Below are 25,284 nucleotides of genomic sequence, written 5' to 3'. Positions count from 1 at the left end.
TGGTTTTCTGGGGCATCTAAGCTTCAGGTTGTCCCCAAGTGTTTGTTTTAAGGTCCCCTTCCTTTCTGTTGGACTCACATCTTGTCCTCATTCTCTGAGGACCTCTACATGCCCACATCTGTCTAGGATGGAGCAGGACCTCTCCCTCTCTGTATGCATTGCTGAGAAAAGCAACTTCCAAGGCAATCAGTGGGAAGTCAGCAAGGGCAGTCCCTAAAACCAGGGAAAGACGGTGGCACTTCTGAAGGCACACCTTAGGCCTGGACAGCAGGCAGGTCTGTGGGTCACAGGCTTGGGCAAGTATGTTTTTCTGATGATGATGATGATGATGAGGAGGAGGATATTGCTGTGTGATGTGTGCATAGAAGTGCATGCACACCTGTAGAAGTCAGAGGACAGCTCTCAGGAGTTGATTCTCTCCTTCTTCCAAGTGGGTTCTGGGAATGGGGCTCAGGTCATTAGCTTGCCCGGTAAGCAGTTTCCCCCAGGGAACCATCCCCCAGGCTCCTGATATATCCGATTTGAGTGATAGAAGCTCACCTTTTGGTCACCCCTGAAAACATGTAGTTGGATGAGGTAGAGTTTTTGAAAGTTTATTTTGAGATAAGGTTTTATTTTGTAAACCAAACTGGCCTCAAACCTTGAATTCATGATAACCCTGATACCTCTGCCTTACAGGTATGAACTACCATGCCAGGTAGGTCCACTAGAAATCTTGAATTTAAACTTTTTTCATACAATTATGGCATCTTTCCTTCTGGTAAATATTTTTCTGAAGCCGGCATTTTTCAGACATACAGACATAGACTGCAACCTTATCAGTGGGTCATAAAAGCACAATGGTGGATGTGTCCACTGTTCCTTTTCTGCTTTTTTAATTGAATAGATTAGAAAGAATAGAAAATAATAGCACAAATTGCATGTAGCAGAGGTACATATTATGTGTGAAACCTTTATCTGGCTCACACAAGGGCAGCAGGCACAGGGAAGTTCCGGGCTTCGATGTCACACTGCCTGGGCTTGGATCGAGGTCTGCCATTCACTGGCCGTGCGAGTGGGACAAGCCACTCCTCTGTATATCCTTCCACGACCTCATCTGTAGAATGGTGATGACAGTTTGACTGAAGCCATTGGGTAGTTGTGAGAACTGACTACAATAAAATGCATGAAGTAAGTGCATAGGCACTATGCAGGTACCCTGGTGCACACCTGAGACTCCAGCCATCCAGGGAGGCAGAGCAGGAAGATTAAGAGTTCAAGGCCAGGCCTCAGAGATGCTGCAGGACCCTGTCTCAAAAGCACACAAACAAACAACCCATAAAGTACCCAGAAGAATGCCCAGCGTAACTGAGGTTACCCAGGAGTCAGCTGTGAACTGAACCAGAAAACAGTCCCAACAGCTCTCCCTTACCTCAGGACCCTGCAGAGAGGCTGGTGTCAGGGTCATAAGGCCTCCGGGTTTCTTGAAGTTCAGGCAAGGACTGAGAACAGGCCTCCCTCACTACCCCTGTTTTCTGCCACCAACACTGGGCCTCAACAGTGGGACCTGGCAGAGCCCCAGAGCCAAGAGGGAACAGGACTCCGAGGTTCTGGTGACAGGAAATTGGTGGGGCCCAGGGGCACCTGAGACCTCCAGAGAACAACCCACTCTTGCCCTGGGGTAGTGGGCCTCTTTCTCCAGGCTGACAGCATTAATGAGAACCACATTTGGCTCTAAGAGCTCTGTCAGAGCTGAGAGCCCCCTTCTCTCCTTCCCAACCCCGCCCCCCCCATCTTCCTTCCCCGTCTTCTTCTTCCTCTCTGCTTTCTTTCCACAGACTTTAGGTTCCCCAAAGCTTAATCGGTTACAGCTTTCATCTGTTACAAGTGCTTAGCTGTGACAGGAGAGGAAGGAGCACATCGGTTGTCAGCAGAGCTGGCTAGGGGCCAGGCAGCGTCTGTCTGGAACACTCTATTGAGATTAGAACGCCAGAGGTAGATGCTCATCTGCGTGGATGGTCACGCTGGATGAAAATGTGGACCAGTGCCCCCTTAATGACACAGGGGGTTGTGGCCTGCCCTCCTTGCTGGCTGGGATAGACAGAGAAAGGCACTAATTGTGAGGAGTTGGAGAACCCCTCTGTGCCAGCCCCCCCCCACCCCAGCACATCAGTGGTCCTTGCAGCTGGTCATGGTGCCTAGGACTTCCCATCCCACTTGGAGTGAGAAAAGGAGAACTGTGTGGACTTTTCCTTCCTTCTTTTTTTTTTTTTTTTTTTTTTAGATTTATTTATTTATTATATGTAAGTACACTGTAGCTGTCTTCAGACACTCCAGAAGAGGGCATCAGATTTCATTATGGATGGTTGTGAGCTATCATGTGGTTGCTGGGATTTGAACTCAGGACCTTCAGAAGAGAAGTCAGTGCTCTTAACCGCTGAGCCATCTCTCCAGCCCCTGATTCTTTCATTTCTTTTTTTTTTTTTTTTTTTTTTGGTTTTTTGAGACAGGGTTTCTCTGTATAGCCCTGGCTGTCCTGGAACTCACTTTGTAGACCAGGCTGGCCTCGAACTCAGAAAATCCGCCTGCCTCTGCCTCCCGAGTGCTGGGATTAAAGGCGTGCGCCACCACGCCCGGCTGATTCTTTCATTTCTTATGTTGTCTTGGCTTCTTGCCCTTGCCTGGGCTTGGTCCCATGAAGAAGGGAGAGCTAAAAAGGCCAGAGAGCCATGCCCATGCAGAAACTGTCCACAGGCAACTTCCTGTTTATCTCTCTGGGCATCAGGCTGAGAAGCAGACAGGGCAGCACTTTGGTCACACAGCCACAGATACCCCAGCCAGCTAGATGAACATCAGTAGAGAGTCACTCAGCCATGGGAAACAGCTGAGAGAGAAAGAGAGAGAGAGAGAGAGAGAGAGAGAGAGAGAGAGAGAGAGAGAGAGAGAGAGAGAGAGAGAGAGAGAGAGAGAGAGAGAGAGAGAGAGAGCCAAGAGCCAAACCTCGGAGCACAGTGGCACAGAAAGGGCCTCCAACACAGTTTTGCATTAAGATACTTCTGGCATTAGTATTGTGGATGACCTCTGGCAAGAAATTGAAATTGCACCTCCTGAACCTGTCTCTCCATCTGCAAGGCAGGGACAATGATAACAAGGTTTAAGTCAAAGCTGAAATGAGACAGAGCCAGCGGGTGTCCTGGGTGGGCTCTAGAGCGCCACCAAGTGGAGAAGCTGAGGGACCTGGTTGCTTGTACATCATTTTTAAGGGAATCAATCGCCTGCCCCCTCCCCAGTGTAAAGTAACAGACATAGCAATGATTATTTGTATATTTGATGCATGTGAGATTGTTCATACTAAGGCACCATTGTTTTTGTGTATGTGACAAGGACTAAGTCAGATTGTATGCTAACACCGTCAGAAGAGTCAATTGCTTACAGGTTCTATTAGCAGGGTATGGCGGTGCATACCTGTAACCTCAGAACACTGGAGATGGAGGCAGGAAGACCAGGAGATTGAAAATATTTTGAGGTACAGGGTGGATTCAAGGCCAGCCTGGTACATGCAGGACCAAACCAACCCAAACCAAACCACAGCACCAAAACCCCTCCAGAACTAGTGAGGAGACAGTTTTAGTTGGTGGGATGCTCGTGCCATGACTCATGGCGCTCACTGTTTGAAAGCCTGATCCAGCACCATATGAGATTTTTCTATATGGGTTTTACTGACCTGACTCTACCCCTCCACTTGACAGTCAAAGAAACTGAGGCTTATGAGGCTGAGTAGCTTTGTCATTTGTCACCCTGCAGTTAGCAGCAGAAGGGAGCCTAGGTCTCATGTCTGCAAGTCAGCAGACTCTCATGTGTCCCAAGTCCTGACCTCACCAAGGCCTTTGGGGGCTGTGGGAGCTTTGGCATAGTCAACGTCAAAGCCAGTGATGTTCAGAGGTGAAAAAGGCACGCAGGTTTGACCTTCACCATCAGTCCGAAGACGGGACGGTCGTTCCAGGTCATCTCAGGGATCTGCCCTGCATTCTGTTTAAATTGTTTAATCCTGGCACTTGAGGGACTAAGGCAGGAGGATGTTGAGATGTTGAGTTTGAGAACATCCTGGGTTGCACAGGGAAACTCTGTCTATATATATTACATATATGTGTACACACACACACACACACACACACACACACACCAGTAGTTTCAAAATATATACTTGCAAGGGCCAGGGGGCTAGCTCAGTGAAATAATGGGTATTGAGCACATACAAGGCCTTGGATTTGGTTCCCCAGCATCAAAAAGAAAGGAAGGAAGGCATATGCTTTGAAAATAATTTCTTGCTGGGGATGCAGCTTGAGGATGTGCTTGCCATGCATGTGTAGGGTCTTGGGTTTTATTCCCAGCATGGGGTGGGAGGATGCTTAAGGAAGAAAGAAAAGAGAACTATTTATATTCTGATGTGTAGAGACCTCAAATGTAAACTGTTAATGAAATAAGCAACATATAGAAATGGGTTTTGAAAGGCTGCAAGTGTAGTTCATTGCCTGTCTGGCAGGGGTGAGACCCTGGTTTCTATCCACAGTAGAAGCAAAAGGGAGGGAGGGAGGGGGAGAGAGGGAGGAGAGGGGAGGGTAGGAGGCCGGCATGAAGTACAGTAAACGGGAGACTCTTCTAGGCAGATTCTTCTCTGGAAGAGGAGATGAAGGGTTGGGGACACCTGTTGCTCTTGAGAGTCCAGGAACCCGGTGGGAGGGATGTGTGTGTGTCACCCAGTCAGTCTCCTGGGGTATGCTTTGACATTTGAACCCTGCTAAACATGACTGAATAAACATTAAAACCGTCAGTCAAACGCTTCCAGGAGGCCACTCTCTGAGGCATGGAGTTGGGCCATCTCGCAGATGGTTTAATGCCTTCTCTTACCAAGCAAGAGTTGTAGCGTCTGCCTGTTACCAATCCTATCACTTGATCATCAGCAAACAAGTGCAGTGTACAGAAACTGCCTTCCCAACACGCCTATGAAAGAGCCAAGAGAGCAGGGCATGGTGGTGTAAGCCTTTAATCTCAGCACTCGGGAGGCAGAGGCAGGCAGATTTCTGAGTTGGAGGCCAGCCTGGTCTACAAAGTGAGTTCCAGGACAGCCAGGGCTATACAGAGAAACCCTGTCTCAAAAACAAAAACAAAAACAAACAAAAGAAAAAAAAAAGAAAAAAAGAAAAAGAAAGAGCCAAGAGACTGTGTCCCCTTTTGCTGATGGGGAGCTGTGGCCCAAGCCAAACTGTGGGCGACAGAGTAAATATGGGTTGAGGAACCCCATCCCGTTCAGCACTGGCTTTCTTTCCTGTCCCCTCCACCCGCAGGTAAGATCCTGGTTCACTGTGCCATGGGCCGAAGTCGGTCAGCAACTCTGGTCCTGGCCTACCTGATGATCCACAAGAACATGACTTTGGTGGACGCCATTCAACAAGTGGCTAAGAACCGCTGTGTCCTGCCCAACCGGGGCTTCTTGAAGCAACTCCGAGAGCTGGACAAACAGCTGGTGAAGCAGCGGCGACAGACCGGGCCAGGGGACAGTGACCTAGGGCTATAGGGAGCCTCTTCAGAGAGGATCAGAGACCCTGGCACCCAGAGCGGAGGGCTGAAGCACGTCTGCATGGAGGTTTTGATGGGCGGGGAGATGAGACAGTGAAACCGAAGGCTGGGCCAGCAGGGAGGATGCCTGCTGTCTCCTCCAGTCTAGTTCTTTGCCTCATGGTAGGCCAAGTCAGCTGCAGGGGGAACTGGGTAAGGAAAAGGTACCGCTCTCCACAGTCTCCTGTCTTTAACTTGGAAGCAAAAAAAGGTTTCCTTTGTTTGTTTGGGCTGTTTTGTTTTGTTTTAATGTGTGGGTACTATGTTGTGAGTAAATGCTTGGCTCTGAAAGGGAAAAAAAAAACATGTTATTATAAAAAGATAAAAAAAATAGAGCTTGATTTTTTTTTTTTTTTCAACCACAGAAATTTGCCTGGTAAGCTGTGTTACAGGACAGGCCTTACGACTTGGGAGGAAGCCTGGGCAGAATCACATTTCTTATTCAGTGGCAGTCTGTGTACATGTGCGCAGGCGCCTGGCAGGGGTAGGCATGGTGTCCTGAGCCTCTGAACAGAAATGCCTTTCCTTGCATTGCCACAGCCAGAGCTGCCAACATCCAAATGGGTTGTGGTAAATTTAGACAAGGAAGAGTGTAACCTCACAATTTGGGAGAAAAGGAGAGGCAGGGCACTTAGTTTTAGGGGACCAGAACACTCCTTTGCCTCCAGTAAGGGTAGCAGGGAGGTTTTTTTTTTTTACTCACACCCGCAGGTATTTGCAGTGTGGTTTGCATGGAAGGGGAGGGGGGAGCAGCCAGATGCTCTAAGCTGGCACCTGATGGTCATTCTTCACTCTTGAGAAAGCAGCAGTGGTGGCAGCAGCAGCAGCAGCAGCAGCAACAGCACAACCCTGCATGTGGGCTTCCAGAACCAGCAGCCCTGAGAAGATGGAACCTAGAGAGAGGCTGCTGAGAGAGGACACCAGCAGTGGAGCACCACGAACGACAGCATCCTGGAGAAAGTGTGTGTGTGTGTGTGTGTGTCTAATGCCTGCTGGAGAAGGATAGGAAGGGCCCATGTCTTCAGTGTGAACTAAAAAATCCAAGACATGTTCTTGCTGTAGGGTGCTGGAGTCCAGGGCAGCTGGGTAAAGTCATCCAGGTCACTGTGACTCCTGGGGACGCTGTTTTACTTTCACGCCACTTGTAGCTTGGGACCTTGTGGTTAGGTTGGTTTCCAGGAATTCTGAGGATGCTCTCTCTGGGTGTCCTTAGTCCAGGAGAAGGCTGGGTCCTCATCTTAACATAGGTAAGGGAGATTACTAGAGACTCACTTAACAGTTACAATATTGGTTTCCTAATAAGTTAAAAAAAAAACAAAACATTGCCACAACGTTGCAAAGGCATCAGGCAAAGCTGTACCGCCAACACACCGAGTCACCTGCTCTTGTGAGGCAGCAAGACTGAGGTGGAGACAGTGCTCAGTGGGCCAGGTGCTTGGCGGGACAAAGCAGGGCTCTCGTGGTTCTGAGGAAGAGAGCACTGGAGTGGCAGAGGCCGGCAATGGACTCCCCGATGACCCAGACTTGGTGTCCTATGAGCCAAGGGCTCCTGGGGGAGGAACCCAGGGTCAAAGTCGTTCCTACTTAGGCGTTTCAGAGCATCCTGCTGGCTCCTTTTGACCTCAGCTCTGTTCGTCTCATCCATTCAGTATCCAGGCAAGTCAGCATTTCTATTTTCATGACATACTCGCTGAAGGTGAACGCACGTGTACGATAGAACATACATAGTCCCACTCAGGATTTTCTGGAGCCACTGTCCCCGTACCTCATACCACACCCCCCCCTTTCCCTGGAGTGGAGTCCTTTTGAAGCAGAGAACCCAGTGTTAGCTGTCTGGTCCTGCCGACTCCTGGAATTTAGAAGAGAATGGAGGAACAGAAATTTTAGTGTTTAAAGACTTCATAAGCAAAGTTTTCGCTTGGTTAAAAAGCATTATTGAGATTTATAGTACATTCTAAAACCGGATTAAGCAAATTACAAAGTGCAGATGGTAATAAAATGCAGTATGGGATATGGGAGATGAAATGGTGGGGAGAGGCCACCTCAGACAAGTTAGTGGGGTGTTGGGAAAGAACCTGCTTCCTCCTGTGCTCTGAAATAAATTCGAAGTTAACCAGGGAAGGCCACTTCTTATTGTAAAATAAGGCGTGCTCAAGCCAAATGGGGCTGGTCAGCACGCAGAGGGCCAAGCCGGCCTGCCTTTTATCCTTAACGCAAGGGGGAGCTTGGCTGCTCCACTGGCTGAGGTTCAATCTCACAGTCTACCCTAGCCTGGCTAATTTGGAAAGCATAGAGAAGGAAATGAAGGAAAGAGGAAACCGGCAAGAGCCAAGGCCTTTACTTCAAAGTTTTACAGGGTGGGGGAGATGAAAAGATTTGAATAAAAGTTTTACAAGGTGGGGGTGACCTAGGGAATATTGGCTCTTGGTGGGTTAGCCACCTTCGATAGAAAAAACCCCAAGCAGCTCATTTCTCACTGAGAAACCTTTATTGCTAGGAGGGTCTGAGAAAGCATCTCACTGCCTATGCAGCCCAGGCTGGTTTTGAATTCCTGACCTATGCTGGAGAGTTGACTCAGTGGTTAAGAACACCCAGGTTTGGTTCCCAGCACACACACGGTGGCTCACAACTGCCTGCAACTCCAGCTCCAGGGGACCCAAAGTCTCTTCTGGCTTCCATGGGTAACAGGGACACACATACAGTGCAGGCAAAACACTCCCTCTACTTAAAATGAAAACAAAACCTTTAAGAAATAATCCATAGCTCTCTTCCTCAGTTGGAAAGGGGGAACCTGAGAACACACTGGGAGCTGGCACTTGGTGCACACAGCCTGAGGGGTCAGGAGATTCTAGAAATTTGACTTGGAATCTTGAGGCGGAAGAAATGCTCATGACCAGAGGGAAATAACATTCTGGGTGTGTATTAGTGGGTAAAGGAGGAAGACACAGGAATGCCACCCCAGAAAGATGGCAGGAGGTTGCACCTGAGTTTGAGTCCTCCAACAAAGGACCCCGCATTCACTGAGCAGTACAGATTTTATGGCAGAGACGTGACAAGTTTGGGCCATTTCAGACTCGTGTTTAGGAGAGCTGATTCCGGTCATCTGGATAGATTGCAGCTTACAATTTGTAGCTGGGCGAGTTGGGGGCAATTAACTTTGTTGTGTTCCTCCCACTCCTGGGCAGTGTGTGTAGTTTATGGGGGCGGAGTGCTGACAAAAGCAGCCTGGGTCACTATTTCTAACAGTATGTAGGCAAGTAAGGCCCTCATACCTGGGTAGGCACCATGTGAGCTATTTAAGGGCCGTTGGCATCAGATGATCACTCTTACAAAGGAGAGAACATACTGCTGGTTTTAAAGATGAGGGCTATCAGAGGATTCCAGTCTAAAAGCAGTCGTGTCCAGTTATGACAGATCTAAGCCATCTCCCAATAAGGCCCTGGTGCTCTACAGCCAGCTCCCCGGGTCACAAGGAACCACTGTGCTGACCTGGCAGGTGAGGAACAGCTACTAGCACTTGATCCATAAGCTCCCTTGGACTGTGAAACAAGCAAGAGGGCAAAGGTCTGATTGATTGACAGGCTACTGTCAAAGGGAAATGGGCGTGCCTAGACCCCCAAAGACACAAGATACTAAATTAGCACATAAAAAGTGGAGGAGGGGGTCTCAGTAGGGTTCCTAGACACACAACAGCTTCCTGCCAGATGTGCAGTGCTGGGACCCTCAGCCACTCCCACCTGCTCTGGCAATCAGTCCAGACAAACGGCACAGCATCATCTGCTGCTCAGAAGACGGACAGCATACCTTCTTTCTCTCAAAATTACATTCTGCTCTCGCTTTGCCTTCTTTGAAGCCTCCCTCATCCACTTGAGATATTACTCCACTGGCTTGTTGGGAGCAGATGGCTCAAAGGTAAAATGTGGATGCTAACCCCACCGTACACGCACGGAAAGCAAGCAAGGGCGAGAGCGCTGGTGTGGATGCACTACTCTGCCTACTTGAGGCCAAGTTACGGACAGTTTGATCTGCAGGGTTTCGAGCGCCTGTTTAGATGCCTTGCAAACTTAGTGGGCCAAACGCATACAGGTAACAAGCCAAGAATTTACTTCTAAATTTGTTGCTCAACTAAGCAAATATTTTAACTCACAGTCAAAACTTTCTCTGAATGCCATGGAATGTGTATAAGCATTCATGTTGTGTGTGTTACTATAAACACTAAAGAAAACATACAATCATTCACAACAGAGTAAAACCTCCACACGTTTGAAAAGACACGAATCTGGAGACATACCACCATGAGTCAGAAGCTTGTGACTTGTCTTTTTAAAAAAAAAAGGCAAGCTTGCTAGTGTGGTACCAGGCCTCTGGGGCTTTACACGTGGCACAAAGGAAGCAAATGGATTATCTATGTGGGAGCTCTGGGCAAAATGAAGATCAAAGTCAAAAAGAAAAAAACAAACTCACTTTATTTAAAGACAATGATTGGCATACAGAAGGTATGCACCAGCATAAAGTCAACTCTCATGGAAAAGCATTAAAATCCATTATAAATTAATTTATTAAATAGGTATTTGGTATATGTGATGGTTTCATTAGATAGTACTCATTCATATTTATTGCCAACCCCTCCCCCAAAGTCAAAACAAATCAGAAAAAAATCTCATAACTTCAATTTACACTAAATAATTTATTTCCCTCATCGTGTATGTGTTCTGAAATGTGACACATGACACAGCTCAGCTGGTCATTCTCCATCAATCATAACATGACAGGACACAAGAGGCTAGAAATGGCTCATCATAATTTATTTTATGTTAAAATGTACAGCTTTTGTTTTTTTGTTTTTGTTTTTTTGTTTTTTTTGAAGTAACTGACTAAAAAGAGAACAGGTAAATACAAGAGTCCCACTGGCTCCCATTTTATACAAGGCCGCGCCTGCCTCTCCTGCTTGGCCCTTACTGTCACCTGTCCAGGTACAAAGGCTAAAAAAGGACGCAATAGAAACAGACACAAATAACTTTTCTGCTTTTTTACATGCGATTTGTAAGCTTAGTTTGAGCTATTCACAAGCTACTTTTCTATTTTTCCTTAAAAAATAACTCCAATATTTTATAAAGATAGAAAAATCTACAGATGGAATGAAAATGTAAAGTTAGAGGCGTCTGCATAAAATAGCAACTTTACACCAAATTCACTGTTTTTTTTTTAAATCCTGCCAAGTATTTGGACATATATGAAATGCTTCAAAACCTGACAGATAAACACTGAGATATGCTTCATTCAATAAACAGAAGTGTGCATTTATAAAACAGAAAGCTGCCTCTCCCCAAAGGAGCCTGCCACCAAAATGGAAAAGGGTCTTCTCAACTTTACACCAAACATTTAGCAATAAACCCCCTTCACTAACCAGACGGGGATAGCTCTGTAGCTCTTTACAGTTTTATAATTAACAAAAATAGAGTTTTTTTTTTTTAAACCCTCAAATTAGGGTACCCTAATCAAGGCAAAAAACTTAAGAAATGGCTTACCGTTAGCACAACACTTGTACAGTACTACAAAATGCACTGTCACTAACAAAGACATTAGCGGCATGCTGAAGGGTCACCTTAAACAAAATATACAGTAATTGAAATGCTAAAGGCATTTACATGGAATAGACAGGAAGGAGAAAAGCTGGAGGTTCAGTATTAAAACAGGTGATTTGGGGAGGGGCTTGTATCCACACTGTTTAATGGAAGCAGGCACGACGTGTGGCCGCTGCCAACTAGAGTCCTAAGAGAGGCCTTCCTTTTCAGAGAATTTTATATAAAAGTAACAGAAATAAAGGTACCAAAAAAGAAAAAAGGAAAAAAGAAAAACAACTTGTATAAGGCTTTCTTTCTGCTGCATACAGCTTTTTTTTTTTTTTTTTAAATAAATGGTGCCAACAAATGTTTTTGCATTCACACCAATGCTGGTTTTGAAATCGTACTCTTCAAAGGTATTTGTGCAGATCAATCCAATAGTGGGGCCCAGTGGGCTGGGTGGGCTGCCAGGCTGTCTACCTTCTCATGTAGGACCCATTGAGAGACTGTTTGGACATGCCCGTGTTCATGTAGCCGTGGTGTCCGGGGGCCGTGTACATCATGTTAGCGTGGGGTGGGGTCTGCATTGGCTGCTGGGCGTATGGCTGGCTTCCCATCATGCCCATCTGCATCTGCATAGGGTACTGGGGGGTTTGATTCATGTAGCCGTGGTTGCTGTGGTAACCACTGTTCATCATCGGCTGGGACATGCTATACCCATTCATGGCATTCAGAGTGTTCATGTTCATGTTCACCGAGTTGACATTGTAGGCTGGCGCTGGCATCAAGTTCACACTCATGTTCATGCCTCTTTGCATCGTTAAAGTCCGTGCAGGACCCTGCATGGCTACAGTCTGGGAACGTCCATAGATTTGTGACTGATGGGTGGCGGCAGCTGGTGACAGAGATGCCGCCTTGGTTCTCATGGAGACGTGGCCCTTGCTGGCAATCTGAGTTTGCAGTCTTTGGCTGTGGGAGATGCCAATATTTGATGCAGCCATGTTCCGCTGCAGGAGAGGTGGTGGCAGATTCATGGGAGGAGGAGTCAGGTTAGGGGGTGGGGTCATAGTAGCTTGTGCTTGGGGCCCTCCAGGGACGGAGTGTGGAGACTGTGAAAGCTGAACAAGCCCTGTGTTACTTAATGGTGTGGACAAAGAGGCACTGTTTGCATAGGAGGTCACAGCAGCGGAATGGCTGTAAGGCAATGAATGATCAATAAGTGTATTAGTTAACTGCTGCAGTTTGGCAAGGCTGAAGGTGGCAGATGGCTGTGGGTAGTGCCCAGCCCCAAAATCACTTTGACCCATTCGCTCATATAAGCCAATGTTGGCATTGCTGGTCTCGGGGATGTCAGCCAGCTGCATGGGTGGGGTGAAATTGGCGGCCATGCTGCACTGAGCTAGCTGCTGGCTGCTACTGGGAGGCCTCTCCACCACACAGCCTTGGGGAGACTTGACGCTGCAGGTTGGAGGGGAGCTGATGCTGGTCTGCTGCAGCATGCTGCAGCTCCCACTGATGTTGGACATCTGCTGGGTGACAGCACAGCTGTTCTGTGTCAGATTGCTAGAGGTGAGACTGCTGTAGGAGCAGCTGTTCTGGGAAGAGCCGTTTCCACAGATACTGCCTCCCATGGTTGAGTCATAGCTGCTTGGGTTCTCATAGTTCTCTGTTGTGCTCTCAATACTGCCCAGGTCACTGAATCCGCTGTCAACGACCTGCTGTGAGTGATCTGACACTGACGGGACGTCCATCATTGGACTGGTCTCCATGTTCTGCAGAGGTGGCACTGTGATGGCAGTCTGATCGGGGCTGATTTGGGCATAGCTATTCTCTAGGGCAGGGACACTGGGGCTATTGACAGAACGAACTGACTGGCCAGGATGGGAATGGACAGATGAAACTGGGCTACTGTGGTCTGACTGTTGGCACTCGTCCAGCGTGGTGGCAATTTGAGGACTTTGGTCTGTGTGTGTATAGTTCTGCAGGCTTCTACAGGCCTCTTGAGTCTCAGCACAATCTGGAAAGGTGTCATCGTGTTCCCTGTTTTCTTGGGTCAAAGACTGAACAGCCTGGGCAGTCTCGGAGTCAATTTCCACAGCGGCTGGGCCTCCCTCTTTGAGCTCAGCATCCACACCATCGCTGTTCTTTTGGTCCTGCTTCTGTGTCTGTTCTTCTGGGGGCTCCGCGTCAGACTCAGGTGCAGTTCCAGTGTCCCCAGCAAGCTCCTTTGGCTCACTGTTACACGACACTGCGAGATCAACACCGCAGTTCATCAAGACTTCAGGGTTCGAGTGACTTGGCTGAATGCTCAGGTCTAAAAAAGCCTCCTGGCCCTCTAGTGTGTCTTTGAAGGTTTCTCTTGGGAGGTCTCCCCTCTCCATGTTGGCAGCCTCCATGTGGCCATCATCTTCATCATCTGCATCATGGTCTTCATTGTGAGATGGCTCTTCCTCCTCTTCCTCGTCCTCTTCATGGTCATCCAGATGCACAGGGTCTTCCTTTTCCATGGAGATCTCAGGTTCTGTGTTTTCATTACTTTTAGCACCATCTTGGTCTTTTTCTGCAGTTACTTCTTCTTCCTCTTCCTCTTCCTGTTCTTCTCGTTCTCCCTCCTCCTCTCCCTCCTCCTCACCTCTGATGAGGTCCTCCTCATCTACCTTTTCACCTGGTGATTTATGTGGACTCACGGGTATGCCTGTCTCTTCCCTTCTGTTCCCCTCCTGAGGCAGCAAGGCATCCACGGTCTCTGTCACCTCCCGTTCCATCCCCATGGGGCTGCCCTTGTCCTCTGAAAGCTCCTTCTGCTCTTCGATCGTCACCTGGTCCTCTGGCTCCATGGGTGTCTCTGGTGGGGTGTACAGATTCAGCTTGAACCCCGTCTTCCTCTCCTTGCTTTGCTTCCACTTGGAGAGCCCTCGCTTTGCTCCTTTTGGCCACACTTGTCTGCACTTTAGAGGCTCAGGATTGTCTTTGCTGCCTTCTTTCAAGTGTTCTGCATCATCATCTACATCTTCTTAATGAGGAGACAAAAAGACAGAAAAGCACACATTTTAGGAAGGAAAACCAGAGACACCGTAACACAGCTCTTTAGATAAGCACGTGCTGCTTTTACTTTAGCACTTGAAGAGTTGGTGAGAGAGGCAACCAGGAATACTGTGGAATAGGCCAACCCGAGTAACCTAGGCCTAGGAAGTCAAAGACATTCTAAGATGTAAAAACTGGGAGCTCCACAATACTAAGAAAGTAAAACAATCAATTTCAACATCAACAAATCTGAAAATACCACAGGGCAGGATTAATGCTGGGTTATATCTAAACCATCACTGCACTCAAAGGGTTAACAAAGGGTTAATCTGCTACCATCCGGAGGAAAGGACCTTCTCTTTGTGAACATTTGCTAGATTTAGATGATCCCAGCTGACATAACTTTGTTCTTATTATTTATTGTTCATTTTATTTTATGTGTGTGGGTGCTTTGCTTGCATGTATGCATGTCTATGTACCATACACATGCCTGATATGAAGACCAGAAGAGGGCATCAGATCCCCTGGAACTGGAGTTATAGATGGCTGTGTACCACTATGTGGGTGCTGGGGATGGAGCTTGGATCCTCTGGAAGAGCAGCCACTGCTCTTACCACAAGCATCTCTGCAGCCCAGACATTACTTACTGTGCACCTCTGAACTGAATGAGTGACTACACAGAACAGCGCAGTTGTAATCACTGTCGTTGTTAGCATCACAATTTATCAATGACACAAGCTAAAATACAATTACCATAATATTACTGAATATTTAAAACACAGGGGTTTTGTTGTTGCTGTTTTTAAATATTTATTTGATGTATGTGAGTATACCATCGCTGTCTTCAGACACACCAGAAGAGGGCATCAGAACCCATTACAGATGGTTGTGAGCCACCATGTGGTTGCCAGGACATGAACTCAGGACCTCTGGAAGAGCAGTCAGTACTCTTACCCGCTGAGCTAGCTCTCTAGCCCCCATTGTTGTTTTAAATCAGGGATTCTGCTCATGGTATATTAGGGATCAGTCTGCTTTTCAAATACAAGGCCTGATTTAGAATGACAATCAGAAACCAGATAGAAATGAACATTTTCTTACAAGTCTAAAACCTATTCTTCTGGACCTATATGTACACAGAAATAAGAATGTTTGTTTCAAAGGCTCTCTATACCAGTTGTCCTGTACAGGCAGACAACTGCTTCAGGGTTTTCTCTCACCCAAACTCCACCTTATAAAATTCTGAGAGGAATAAACAAAACAAAACAAAACAAAACAAATGTTTGCTACTTAAAATACAGCAAACAAATATACATATTCATGAATAAGTATGCAGATATAAAACACTGAGACCTTAAGACATTTCTTATTAAACACTATTTTTGCTGGGTGGTGGTGCCTGGTCTATACAGTGAGTTCTAGGACAGCTTCTGTCTGCAAACAAACAAACAAACAAACAAACAGTATTTTAGAGAATAAAAACAAAGTCACAAAGTTGATGCCAGAATGGATGGAGTCCAGCAAAGTCAGCTCATTTATATAATAAAGTGAGGGCACATAAACTTCCCTACAGACATCCCGCTCACCACTAGCTGACAGCATGTACTTGATTTAGAGAGGAGGACTCTGCACAAGCTCCAGAGCTCGGCCACTTCCCCAAGGATACTCGCACCACTTCCTCTCATTCACAATGGCAGGAATCAGCCATCTCAATGTCTCTTAGCACCCCTCCTCACCTCTTTTGGTGACAGTTTCTTTGTGTAGCTGTGGCTGTCCTAGAAACAGCACTGTAGACCAGGCTGGCCTTGAACTCAGAGATCTGCTTGCCTCTGTTTCTGCCCGAGTATTGGGATTGAAGGTGAGCATCACCAACTTGAAGAAACTGGTTTCCTCTTGCTACCATGTGAGTTTTTGGGATCAAAATCAGGCTGTCAGGCTTGGTAGCAAGTACCTTTACCCATGTTTATTCTATGAGTCACTGGCCATACAGTCTCTATAGGAATACATCCCTAGATGAGAAGATGAGTTTTCTAATAATCTCCTTTAAGAAAGGAGAGAGGATCGTGAAAGAAATATGGTGGAATGTGACCATAAAAGGTAAAGAGAACAAAGCCAAGGTGAGAGGCAGCGGCGGCAGCAGCAGCTCATCTGCAGGCTTCTGAGCCAACACGTGAGAATCAGGCTCAGCGTCCACATCTGCACAGGGAGCTCTCCATGAGCCTCACATGTGCACAGGAGCTGGGGAATGGCTCAGTGTAAGAGCTTGCCACACAATGCTGAAGGCTTGCATTCAGATTCCTCATACACACATAAGGGCAATGTGGGCTGCCTTATGCCTGGAACCTTTCTCTCAGTACTCAGGGGGCAGAGGAAGACTGACAGGTCTTGGGGGCTCACCAGGTACAAGACGAGCACAAACAGGTTGAATTCTAAGTAAAACTGGAGGGGGGGGGGGAGAAAGAGAGAGAGAGAGAGAGACAGAGAGAGAGACAAAGAAGAGAGAGACAAAGAAGAGAGAGATAGAGAGGAGAGGAGAGAAGGAGAGGGAGAATGGGCCAGGTATGCTGGTCAATCCCAGCACCTGAAGGGCAGGGAAAGGCTGACCTCAGAGTTTGAGGCCAGTGTGTCTATATAGTGAGTTCCAGGCCAGCTGGGGCTACATAGTGAGAGCCTGTCTTTAAAAAAGGAAAGGATAACATTTTAAAAAATGAAACAGGAGATAGCAGATATTCACTGAGGAGTCAGGGAGGTGCTGGCTTATGTTCTGAAGAAGAGACATAGACAGCAATTCCTATGGGAATCCCAGAGAAAGGAGGTGAGTTGTTCCCTAGGCTGCAGCACGTTTTAGACCGAGTCATTTTAGCCTTCCAGATACCAGGAGCTGTCCTACAGGTCCTCACCGTCCATCTTGGAGTTCCTGTGCTAGCAGAGTAAGGGATACGTGCTTTAAAACAGGGCATCAAAGACAATTCACTTGAGTCTGGTATGTTTGTAGAAGAGGGTATCCCTGTCAACTTCAAAAGAAAGTCTGTCTTTGGGATTTCTGTATCACCTCAGATTACCAAAGCTGATTGATACTGATGGTGTTTGAAGTTCAGGTGGTGCTGGATCACACAGAGGAATATTAGGATACACCCTGATGCACTGAGAAGTTGTTTTCAAGGAAAACAGAAGTGCACACTGGTAACAAATACCCTGATGTCCAGAAATGCTAATTAAGTAGAAGATCACAGAGCAGTATCAAGGGACGCGCACTGTGTTTCTTACTAGCTTCCAGAGTAAGATGAAACCACCTACAGGATTATTCTCATTTAGAAACAAAGTACCCCATTCCAAGGAAAGAGGGGTGAGACGGTGGGAATGAGAAAGGCTGGGCTGGCACGTGTTTCAGGTGCACGGGCACACGCTGCGGCTAAAGCTCCACTTACTTCTACAGAGGGCAGCGCTCTTGACGAAATGATTGTCTTCCCCTTCCTCTTCCTCCGTCTGCCTTTTCCTCCCTGGCTGATGTTGGAATGCTTTTCTCAGAACTGGCTTCCTGCCGCCCTCCTCCACTGGGATCTCACAGGGAGGCTCCAGCTGCGGCATTGGTCTCTCCTCATCCGAGTTGTCAAAGGGCTCATTCAGCACTTCTGTCGTCTCGGAAATGGTCTCGGTGGTTACACTGCTGTTGATCCTCCTGCGTTTACGACCCCTTTTCTTCTTTACTACAAAAGGCCTCTGAAATTAATTCAAAACATAATACATAAGTGCTCCTGAGAAATTAAACAGCTGAGGTGATATGCAGTAAACCTGTACTGACGTGCGCCTGAGACTCTTACCTGTCAGGACTTCTTCAGTGCCTTTGTACTTAACCTTCCATTTGATGTTGAACATCCCTCTTGGGTGCCAAGAACACAGGCATATGTTTTCCAATACAGCACTTGTTTGCTCAAGCCGAGGCTTTGAGAGAACATCCTCACGACTCAGCTGCAGATTTTAAAAGCTGAGCACTGCTTTTCCAGCATCTATTTTTTAAGTGGCACTCACCAGCTTCAGTATCTGGCCTATCACAGATGTTTCTAGAAACGCTTTTATAAGTGTTGCAATAATCGGCTATCACCTTGTAACTGCTCTGGAGATGCCCATGGCATGATAGGCACTATGAGAAACATGGTGGGGCTGAAGGTGAACTTCCTGGTCCCAAAATGAAAAGGTGCTTGAATAATTACTGGCTAGAAACTGCAGAGGTAGAGTCTTGGCTACTGGGATGTGGGCAGTTAATAATTTTATAGACTATTTTGATATGGAAGATACCTTAAAAAGTAACACAGTCTCTGAATAAGATAATGGCACAAATGACTTCCTGTGGTTGTAACAATAAGCTATTTTCCCAAGGGGGAGGGAACCCATCTAATATACAAGATTTAAATAAAGGTACAGGTAGATTCAATGCTAAGATATGTGTCAATGAACCATGAAATTGGCGGAATGCTGCTCTGTGAGGGTTCAATATGTCTACGTGAATATCAGCCTCGGGCCAGGGCCAGGGCGTAGCTCACTAGCAGAGCACTTACCTCTCATGCAAAAGGCACTGGGCTCCCCTCCCAGCATGGTGGGGGTGGGGGGCACTACTTCCAGATAAACAGTACTGAAGAATTCCTGCATCTTACATTTTTAATGCTTTCAATGTTCTTAAAGAACACATATAGGCCTATTAATATTCTAAAATTTAACCATATTAGTAACTTAACACTTGCTGTTACCTGTTCCCTAAGCCCCTACACCTTTCTCCCAAACACAAGTGCAGCCAATATAAAGAGTGGTTTCCTTCAGGTTGAATCCATATGGAGAGCTGTGGCCCACACCATGACTGGAATGATTCTGTTTATAGATCTCCTTCCTCTCATTCTACCCATAACACAAGACTGTCTTCTCTGTGTAAGAAGTTAAAATGCTGAGTAGCCACAAGTGCACTTCATGGGGTTCTCCCTCTGCTAACTCCAACTGTGAGGTCAGAAGAAAGAACCTAGTTAGGAGTTAGACTAGCAAACTGCCTGGAAAATACTTCTTAGGACAGCCCCTGGGAAGAGCTTTCACTTCTACTGTGTTATCCCTCCTTGTCAAGGCTGCATTAATAATATCTGCCCTGCTGTATGTCACAGATAGAAACCGCAGACAAAGATAGCAGACGTGGAAGAACATTTACCCCCACACAAACCAATGTTGCGCTTTCTATCCCACTGGGCAGGAACTGGCGCCGTCTGGGGAGACTACCTGGTACCCAGGATATGACGAGTTTTACTTCTGTGTCGCTGGCCACACAAGCAGAACACAAGCAGCAAACTAAAGGATGCGGAATACCTAAGAACCCTATGTGAGAATAAGGGACACAAATGCAGGAACGCTGGACTTGGAGCTCTGAGGTGTGGCTGGCCCTCTAGTGAGTCATGTGACCTGGTCTGGTCTGACCCCCCCCCCAGGTCTCTGAGGTGTCCTGCAGACCAGCAGGTGGCAGTGAGTACCAGACTAGGGTGGTCAGCATGCTGCACATGTTAGCAGTAAGCAGAACCACAAGTGTAAGATAAACGATCGTGACACTGGACCACTGAGATGTAAACTACAGGGAAACTACAGAGAGTGAAACAAAAACTGCAAAGAGAAGACAGACAGACTGAAAACAGCTTGACTGCACACACACCTTTCTTTTAATGGAAACTGACTGTGGCTTAGTCAACCGAGGGGGAGATGTCTGAATGCTCTCCTCCTCTTCCTCCTCTTCCTCCTCTTCCTCGTCATCTTCCTCCTCCTCCTCTTCCTCACTGCTCTCTTTGGACAGCTCTAACAACTGTCCTCGCTCCCCGGCCACTGGCCGCCTCTCTGGGGAGTGCAGGTATTTATTCTTTGATTGTACTTTTGCAGACGATTGCCTACTGCTAACTCTGGACGACAGGATCTCTTGCTCTTCCTTCTCCCAGCAGCTGGCTTGTTCCATTAGTCGTTCAGCCTGGGGTGGGGAGCAAAATGGTCATCGGTGAGGTCAGTTACACGGTTGGAGCCTCCAGGATCAATGAAAAAGGATCTATCTCTAAGTGAGTTCTGACCAGCTGGTCAAGCACATTCCAGCTGTGACATCTCAGGACCCTCGGCATCAGTTAGGAGAGCAGACCTAAGAGGGCTGGGTTTCATGGGATAGTAAGTGGTATTAACGATGCACTGAATTGACTCAAGCTCTTTATCACTACATTACATGCTCACTGGCATGGAGCACTCTAAGCAAGTTCATAAACACAAAGAATCGACTAACATGGCAGCACTGCAGCCCAGCACCAAGTCTAAACTGATTACATACTGTCAGTGCTGAGTGCCTCGGTGTGATCAATGATAAATGTCTCATTTTTCATACTTAATTCAATAAAATTATCATGTCTTAATCAGTTAGGATAAACTAGTGCTTTATCATTTCATAAGCGTTATAACTGAGCTTTTACAATGATGCTAATGACTCTCTTAGCTTAAGCAAACTACAATGCAAAAGTCACCACTCAGGATGACGCAGCTCATCATCACCTCCTTCTCAGCTTCTCGCTCTTCCTCAGAAACCACAGCATTAGAAATTAAAATTGGGGTCCATCTTAGACTCTCCGGATCAAGTTCATTGGGTCGGGTACAGTTCTTCAGCTTTTCCATGTGGCCCAATATCAACTTTTCCCTTCTAATGATGACAAACCTGTAATATAGGGAGATAAGACAAAGTGAGATAAAAAACTGAGAGCTAGCAGGGTATGGTTGCATACACCTTTAACCTTAGCACTTGGGGGAGGCAGAGGCAGGAGACTCTCTGTGAGTTCAAGGCCAACCTGGTCTAACAAACTGAGATGAAGGGATGCCAGGGCTATACAGTGAGGCCCTGTCTAGAAAACCAAACCAAACCAAACCAAACCAAACCAAACCAAACCAACTCAAGATTAGGTGGACATGCCGGTGCATACCTGTAATCCAGAACCGAGGCAGGAGGATCGCCATGAGTTTGAAGGTCACCTGGGCTATAAGAGCCTGTTTTAAAAGAACAAAGTCCCTGGCCAATCCAGCTCCCTTTGACCCAGGTTATGAAAATGGAAAACCAGCAAAAGCAACAACAGGCTTGATCCTGCTGTGGGGAGGCCACGCCTGTCCAGAAAGCAGGGCACTCACCTGCCATCTCTCCTGTCAATCATGTGGAGGTGCTGCAGAGTGGTGGCGATGTCATGTGGGCACATGCCTGTGGCTCTGCTAATGGCCTTGATGCTGATGTGCCTCTCGTGGTGGTGGTAGAGGTATTCCAAGATGACACTTTTCCAGTAGGCCAGGTAGGAGAGCCGGCCCAGGTCAGAGAGTGGCTTTTCGGGAGACCCTGCTTGGCCTTCTCTTCGAGAAAGCAAATAGCCTAGGCAGGAAAAGCAAAACTGCACTCAGCTTGGTTGTCAGAGCTAGGTCCAGGAACCACTAGGAACAATGTCATCAGCCGCAAGGTAAAAGCATCACACAGGTCAAGTGTGTCCTGTCAAGCTTGTCACCTCATCAAATTTCTGCTTGTCAATCTTTTGTGGTGACACTGTAAGCTAATTCACACAGCTGGCGGCAGCTAACATACATGGTATTGTATGTCACAGAGGCTGAAAGTTAAGACTAAAGAGAGTACTTCTGGGGAGTCTCGACACATAAATCCCCTGCAAGCCTGAAATTCTCTCAGATACTCCATGTTAGGATCTCTTGGATCCTGGGGAGGGACCACCCTGACATTAATGGGTAGGTTGTTTTCCACGAGAGGACCCGATCACCCTTTGACAGCTGGGGCTTAGTAAAGGGGCTTTGGCTGACACAGTCTGCATTGCCTGTTCCGTTTAACCAGCCGGCTGATTTGAAGCTGTTTTAGTATTAATAAAACACTGGCTTTCACGCCCATGGTGGCAAACGCAAATCTACGATGCTAGCTCTATTTTTACCCTTTTCATAAAAATTAACTTAACCTAAATTAATTTAATTTAAAAATTAAATTAACCTGAGAATGTGGCTCCTACAATTACAAATAAAATACATGAGCACATGAAGCTTGAACTGCACAGGCTTTCTGGCAAAGAAACTCTGAAATGAGAAGACTTTAAGCCCACTTAGAGGAAATGAACGGAAGCTGGTGGCTGTCTTGGTAATTAAGAGCCAGTCATGGAGGAGAGAAGAAATGTCTGTCAAGTAGTGATGGCTTCTTTGCTCTAATTGTTTCAACAGCCTCACCTCCGAGAACTTCCTGCTTGTAAACAAACATCAGCACAAACAGTAGGTGGCAGCACTCCCCAAACCAGGCCACTCTACACCCGCCCAGACCTCAGGCGGTCCTTCCCTTCATCTACAGTTCCAAAATGGCTGCACTTGCAAGAATTTTTTGTTTTAGTTTTTTTTTTTTTTTGTTGTTGTTGTTACAAAGAGAAATCAATGCCTTGGATCCATTTTTTTTCCTGTTTCTCAAAACCACTTGCAAATAATGCAGAAATCTAGAACAAGATACTCTACCTCAACAGCATTCTGCATCTTGACAGCTTTTATTTGGATGTCATCATACAGAATAGAAATAAAATAAGCATCGTGTTTTGCCTAAGATTTTTGGTTTAACTCATCTCGTCCTGTTTAAGTATCTGATTGAATGCAAACAAACACCAGACTTTTACAGCCAAGCCACTGTCGGCGCGTGCTGCTCTGCCACACTGAGGTTTTCAACAGCGGTGTCAGGAACGCTAACGCGGACAGCTGCTGTGCTGCAGCCAGTCCATATCATGTCCTGTCAACATGGAGAGTGCTGCGTTGCCAGAGCAGTGGAGGAAGCCCAAACCTCAGCACAGAAAACTGGCACATCCCATCACCTGCTCCCTAAGCGCTTGGCATAGACTGAGAAATTTACTTAGTCAGCTGGGGGCCACAGCTCTGTACTTCTGCCGGGGGTGGGGGGATGAGGCGCAGGTATAGAACCATGGATGATAACTGTTCCCCTTGTCCACAAGATCCCACAATTAAAATTTCCCTGCAGTGACTAACTATGGAAGTTCCCAGGCCCTCACTGATTCATGTGAATCCCACTGTTGAAGGCAGAAATTTGGCCTACAAGCAGTTCCCCCTCCCACCTACACTCACTGCTACACAGAACTACCTTACCCAGGAGGCACGGTTTTTATTATGTCTCTATGTTCCCACACTTTGACCTAAGAGGGAAGCATTCCCACCCTCCCTTTCATTTTACCTAGCTGTTCTTGTACCTGAGTCTAAAAACCACGCGGTAATTCAGGCGAGCCAGCAAGCTGAGCCCCTGGGGAGCACTGGAGTACAAACCTCTCAGTACCCGCCACTCCTGCCGTGTCAAAAGGCTGACTCCTGACAATTCCTTGGCCCTTTGACTGCAGTGCAGGACTGCTGTCCCATAGATGGAAGGTAACACGCTCTATGTGTCATGGACATTGAGCCCACTGGTCTTTCCCAGCAAAGCACCCTCCTGTTGTGTGTGCACTCAGAGGCTGTGAAGAGGCAGGGACTCTGCAAGCACTTGTTGGGAGGGGTACTTTTCAGGGTGCTGAGAACATGACTGGAAACCCAATGTTCAGTCAGAGCCTCCTGCACACATTTCAGGGATGAGGAGCACCAAACACCACCCAACGCCAATGCCCTGAGGTGCCTGGCCCTGCCTGTAGTGTGTCTCCTCCTCCTCTGGGGATCCAAAGACCCTCAAAGAAGTTGCAGCCAGTGGGAAGAAAATGGCACTTTTGCTGAGAACTATTTGGAATCTCCCCATGACGGAGGATGCTCTGATGTTAAACAGAATCCACCAGGAACAGTAAAAATGACCATGAACACATTTCTAATTTCTTACTAGTTGACTGAAATGGCATGCAGAATGACAATCTGTGCTGTTTGGAAAGGTGCTGTGCCTACCAGTTGTGCACTGACGACAGAAGACAGGCTATAAATGTCATCTGCAGCAGGCGCTTGCCTGGAAGGAGCTGAGCTGCTGATGCTGACCTATGCTGTCCTTCACGACATGGGTGTTAAGTGAGGGGCTTCTTGCCACCTTCTGTTCTTTCCTACTTTCTCTCAGCTCCTCAAAGCACAGTTACAATATAGAGCAGACACAGTAATTTTTGGTAAGAACATTTGACTTATTAATTACAGAGATGTGATGGTTTAAGCTCTTAAGTTTAACTTACCAAAAAGATTCCAAATAATTGATCTAAGATGCAGGGAAATAAAAAGCACTTATCTTGGAAGCCGGTGTATTGTCCTGAAGCATCTGAAACAAGTACAATACACCCCTGGTGAATAGATCCCCACGGCGTGCTCACACCTCTCCTTAACGCAGGATACTTTCAATCAGAAAACTTCAACTACCCCTGGGGAAACCTACTGTTTCAGATGAAAAGTGACGTGTGGAAGACAAGTCCCCGGAGCTTCAGGATAATTAACTGCTGGTGCGAATATTCCCTTGAACTTGTAGTGAGCCAAAGATTCGGGCAACGAGCACTCGGTCATGAGTGAGAACCTCATAATGGAAACGGAGTAGCCCACACACCATCCCCTGCATTAACTACCCCAAACTAGCACGATCACTTCCTCCTCTGCTTCACTGGAACTGCATACCAGGGGAAAGGTGAGGTCGGAGGGGCAGTGGAAGTCTCGCATGCTTGACTCAGAGATGATCCTCTTGCAGGGAAACAAACACAAGCATTTCCAAGCAGAGCACACAGGGCACCCAGCCTCCATTGAGGATGGCATAAAGTATCAGTTCTCGTTGCCTGGCCCTGACCAGAGACTGAAATGGCTAACTGCCTCTAGGAAAGCAGAGTAGACCCACTTTATGGAGGTAACTATTTGATGAGGTCAAAGTTTGTTTTTGCAGTCATGAATAAATCAAAATCAATTTGACCCCCCAACCCTCATTTATTTGGAACTTCCCTCGTTTTGAACAAGTGCTGTGCAGGATGATATAGTGGAGCAAGAGTAAAAAGAGGTAAGGGTGTGACAGAGATCTTCACAAGTGTCGCCCCTCATCCGTGTACACTTCCATCTGTCATCGTCTGCTTCCAAACCATCTGAACTTTCTCAGACA

At 47.0% G+C, this 25,284-nt stretch overlaps 2 protein-coding genes across 9 annotated transcripts in view; one reads left to right on the top strand and one right to left on the bottom strand.

Annotated features, from left to right (window-relative positions):
• Positions 1–5,847, top strand: part of Dusp29 (dual specificity phosphatase 29) — a 28,058-nt gene extending 22,211 nt beyond the window's left edge. The window contains exon 3 of the mRNA XM_021182444.2: positions 5,325–5,847. Within this exon, the coding sequence (XP_021038103.1) occupies positions 5,325–5,554 (230 nt within the window). The 3' untranslated portion in view covers positions 5,555–5,847. The remainder of the gene's footprint in view (positions 1–5,324) is intronic.
• Positions 5,848–11,551: 5,704 nt separating this feature from the next.
• Positions 11,552–25,284, bottom strand: part of Kat6b (lysine acetyltransferase 6B) — a 174,027-nt gene continuing 160,294 nt past the window's right edge. For all 8 annotated transcript variants that reach the window (XM_085828410.1, XM_085828408.1, XM_085828413.1 and 5 more), the window contains 5 exons: positions 21,354–21,585; positions 20,730–20,889; positions 19,861–20,166; positions 17,609–17,900; positions 11,552–14,172 (listed from right to left, as the gene is read on the bottom strand). In XM_085828410.1, coding sequence (XP_085684536.1) covers positions 11,636–14,172; positions 17,609–17,900; positions 19,861–20,166; positions 20,730–20,889; positions 21,354–21,585 — 3,527 coding nt within the window. In that variant the 3' untranslated portion in view covers positions 11,552–11,635. The remainder of the gene's footprint in view (positions 14,173–17,608; positions 17,901–19,860; positions 20,167–20,729; positions 20,890–21,353; positions 21,586–25,284) is intronic.

The sequence above is a fragment of the Mus caroli genome, unplaced genomic scaffold (genome assembly GCF_978045245.1).
Source record: "Mus caroli unplaced genomic scaffold, Mus_caroli_1 scaffold_12, whole genome shotgun sequence".
Classification (NCBI taxonomy): Eukaryota; Metazoa; Chordata; class Mammalia; order Rodentia; family Muridae; genus Mus; species Mus caroli.
The sequence above is the reverse complement of the archived record's forward strand: the minus strand, read 5'-3'. Positions and strand labels throughout refer to the sequence as shown.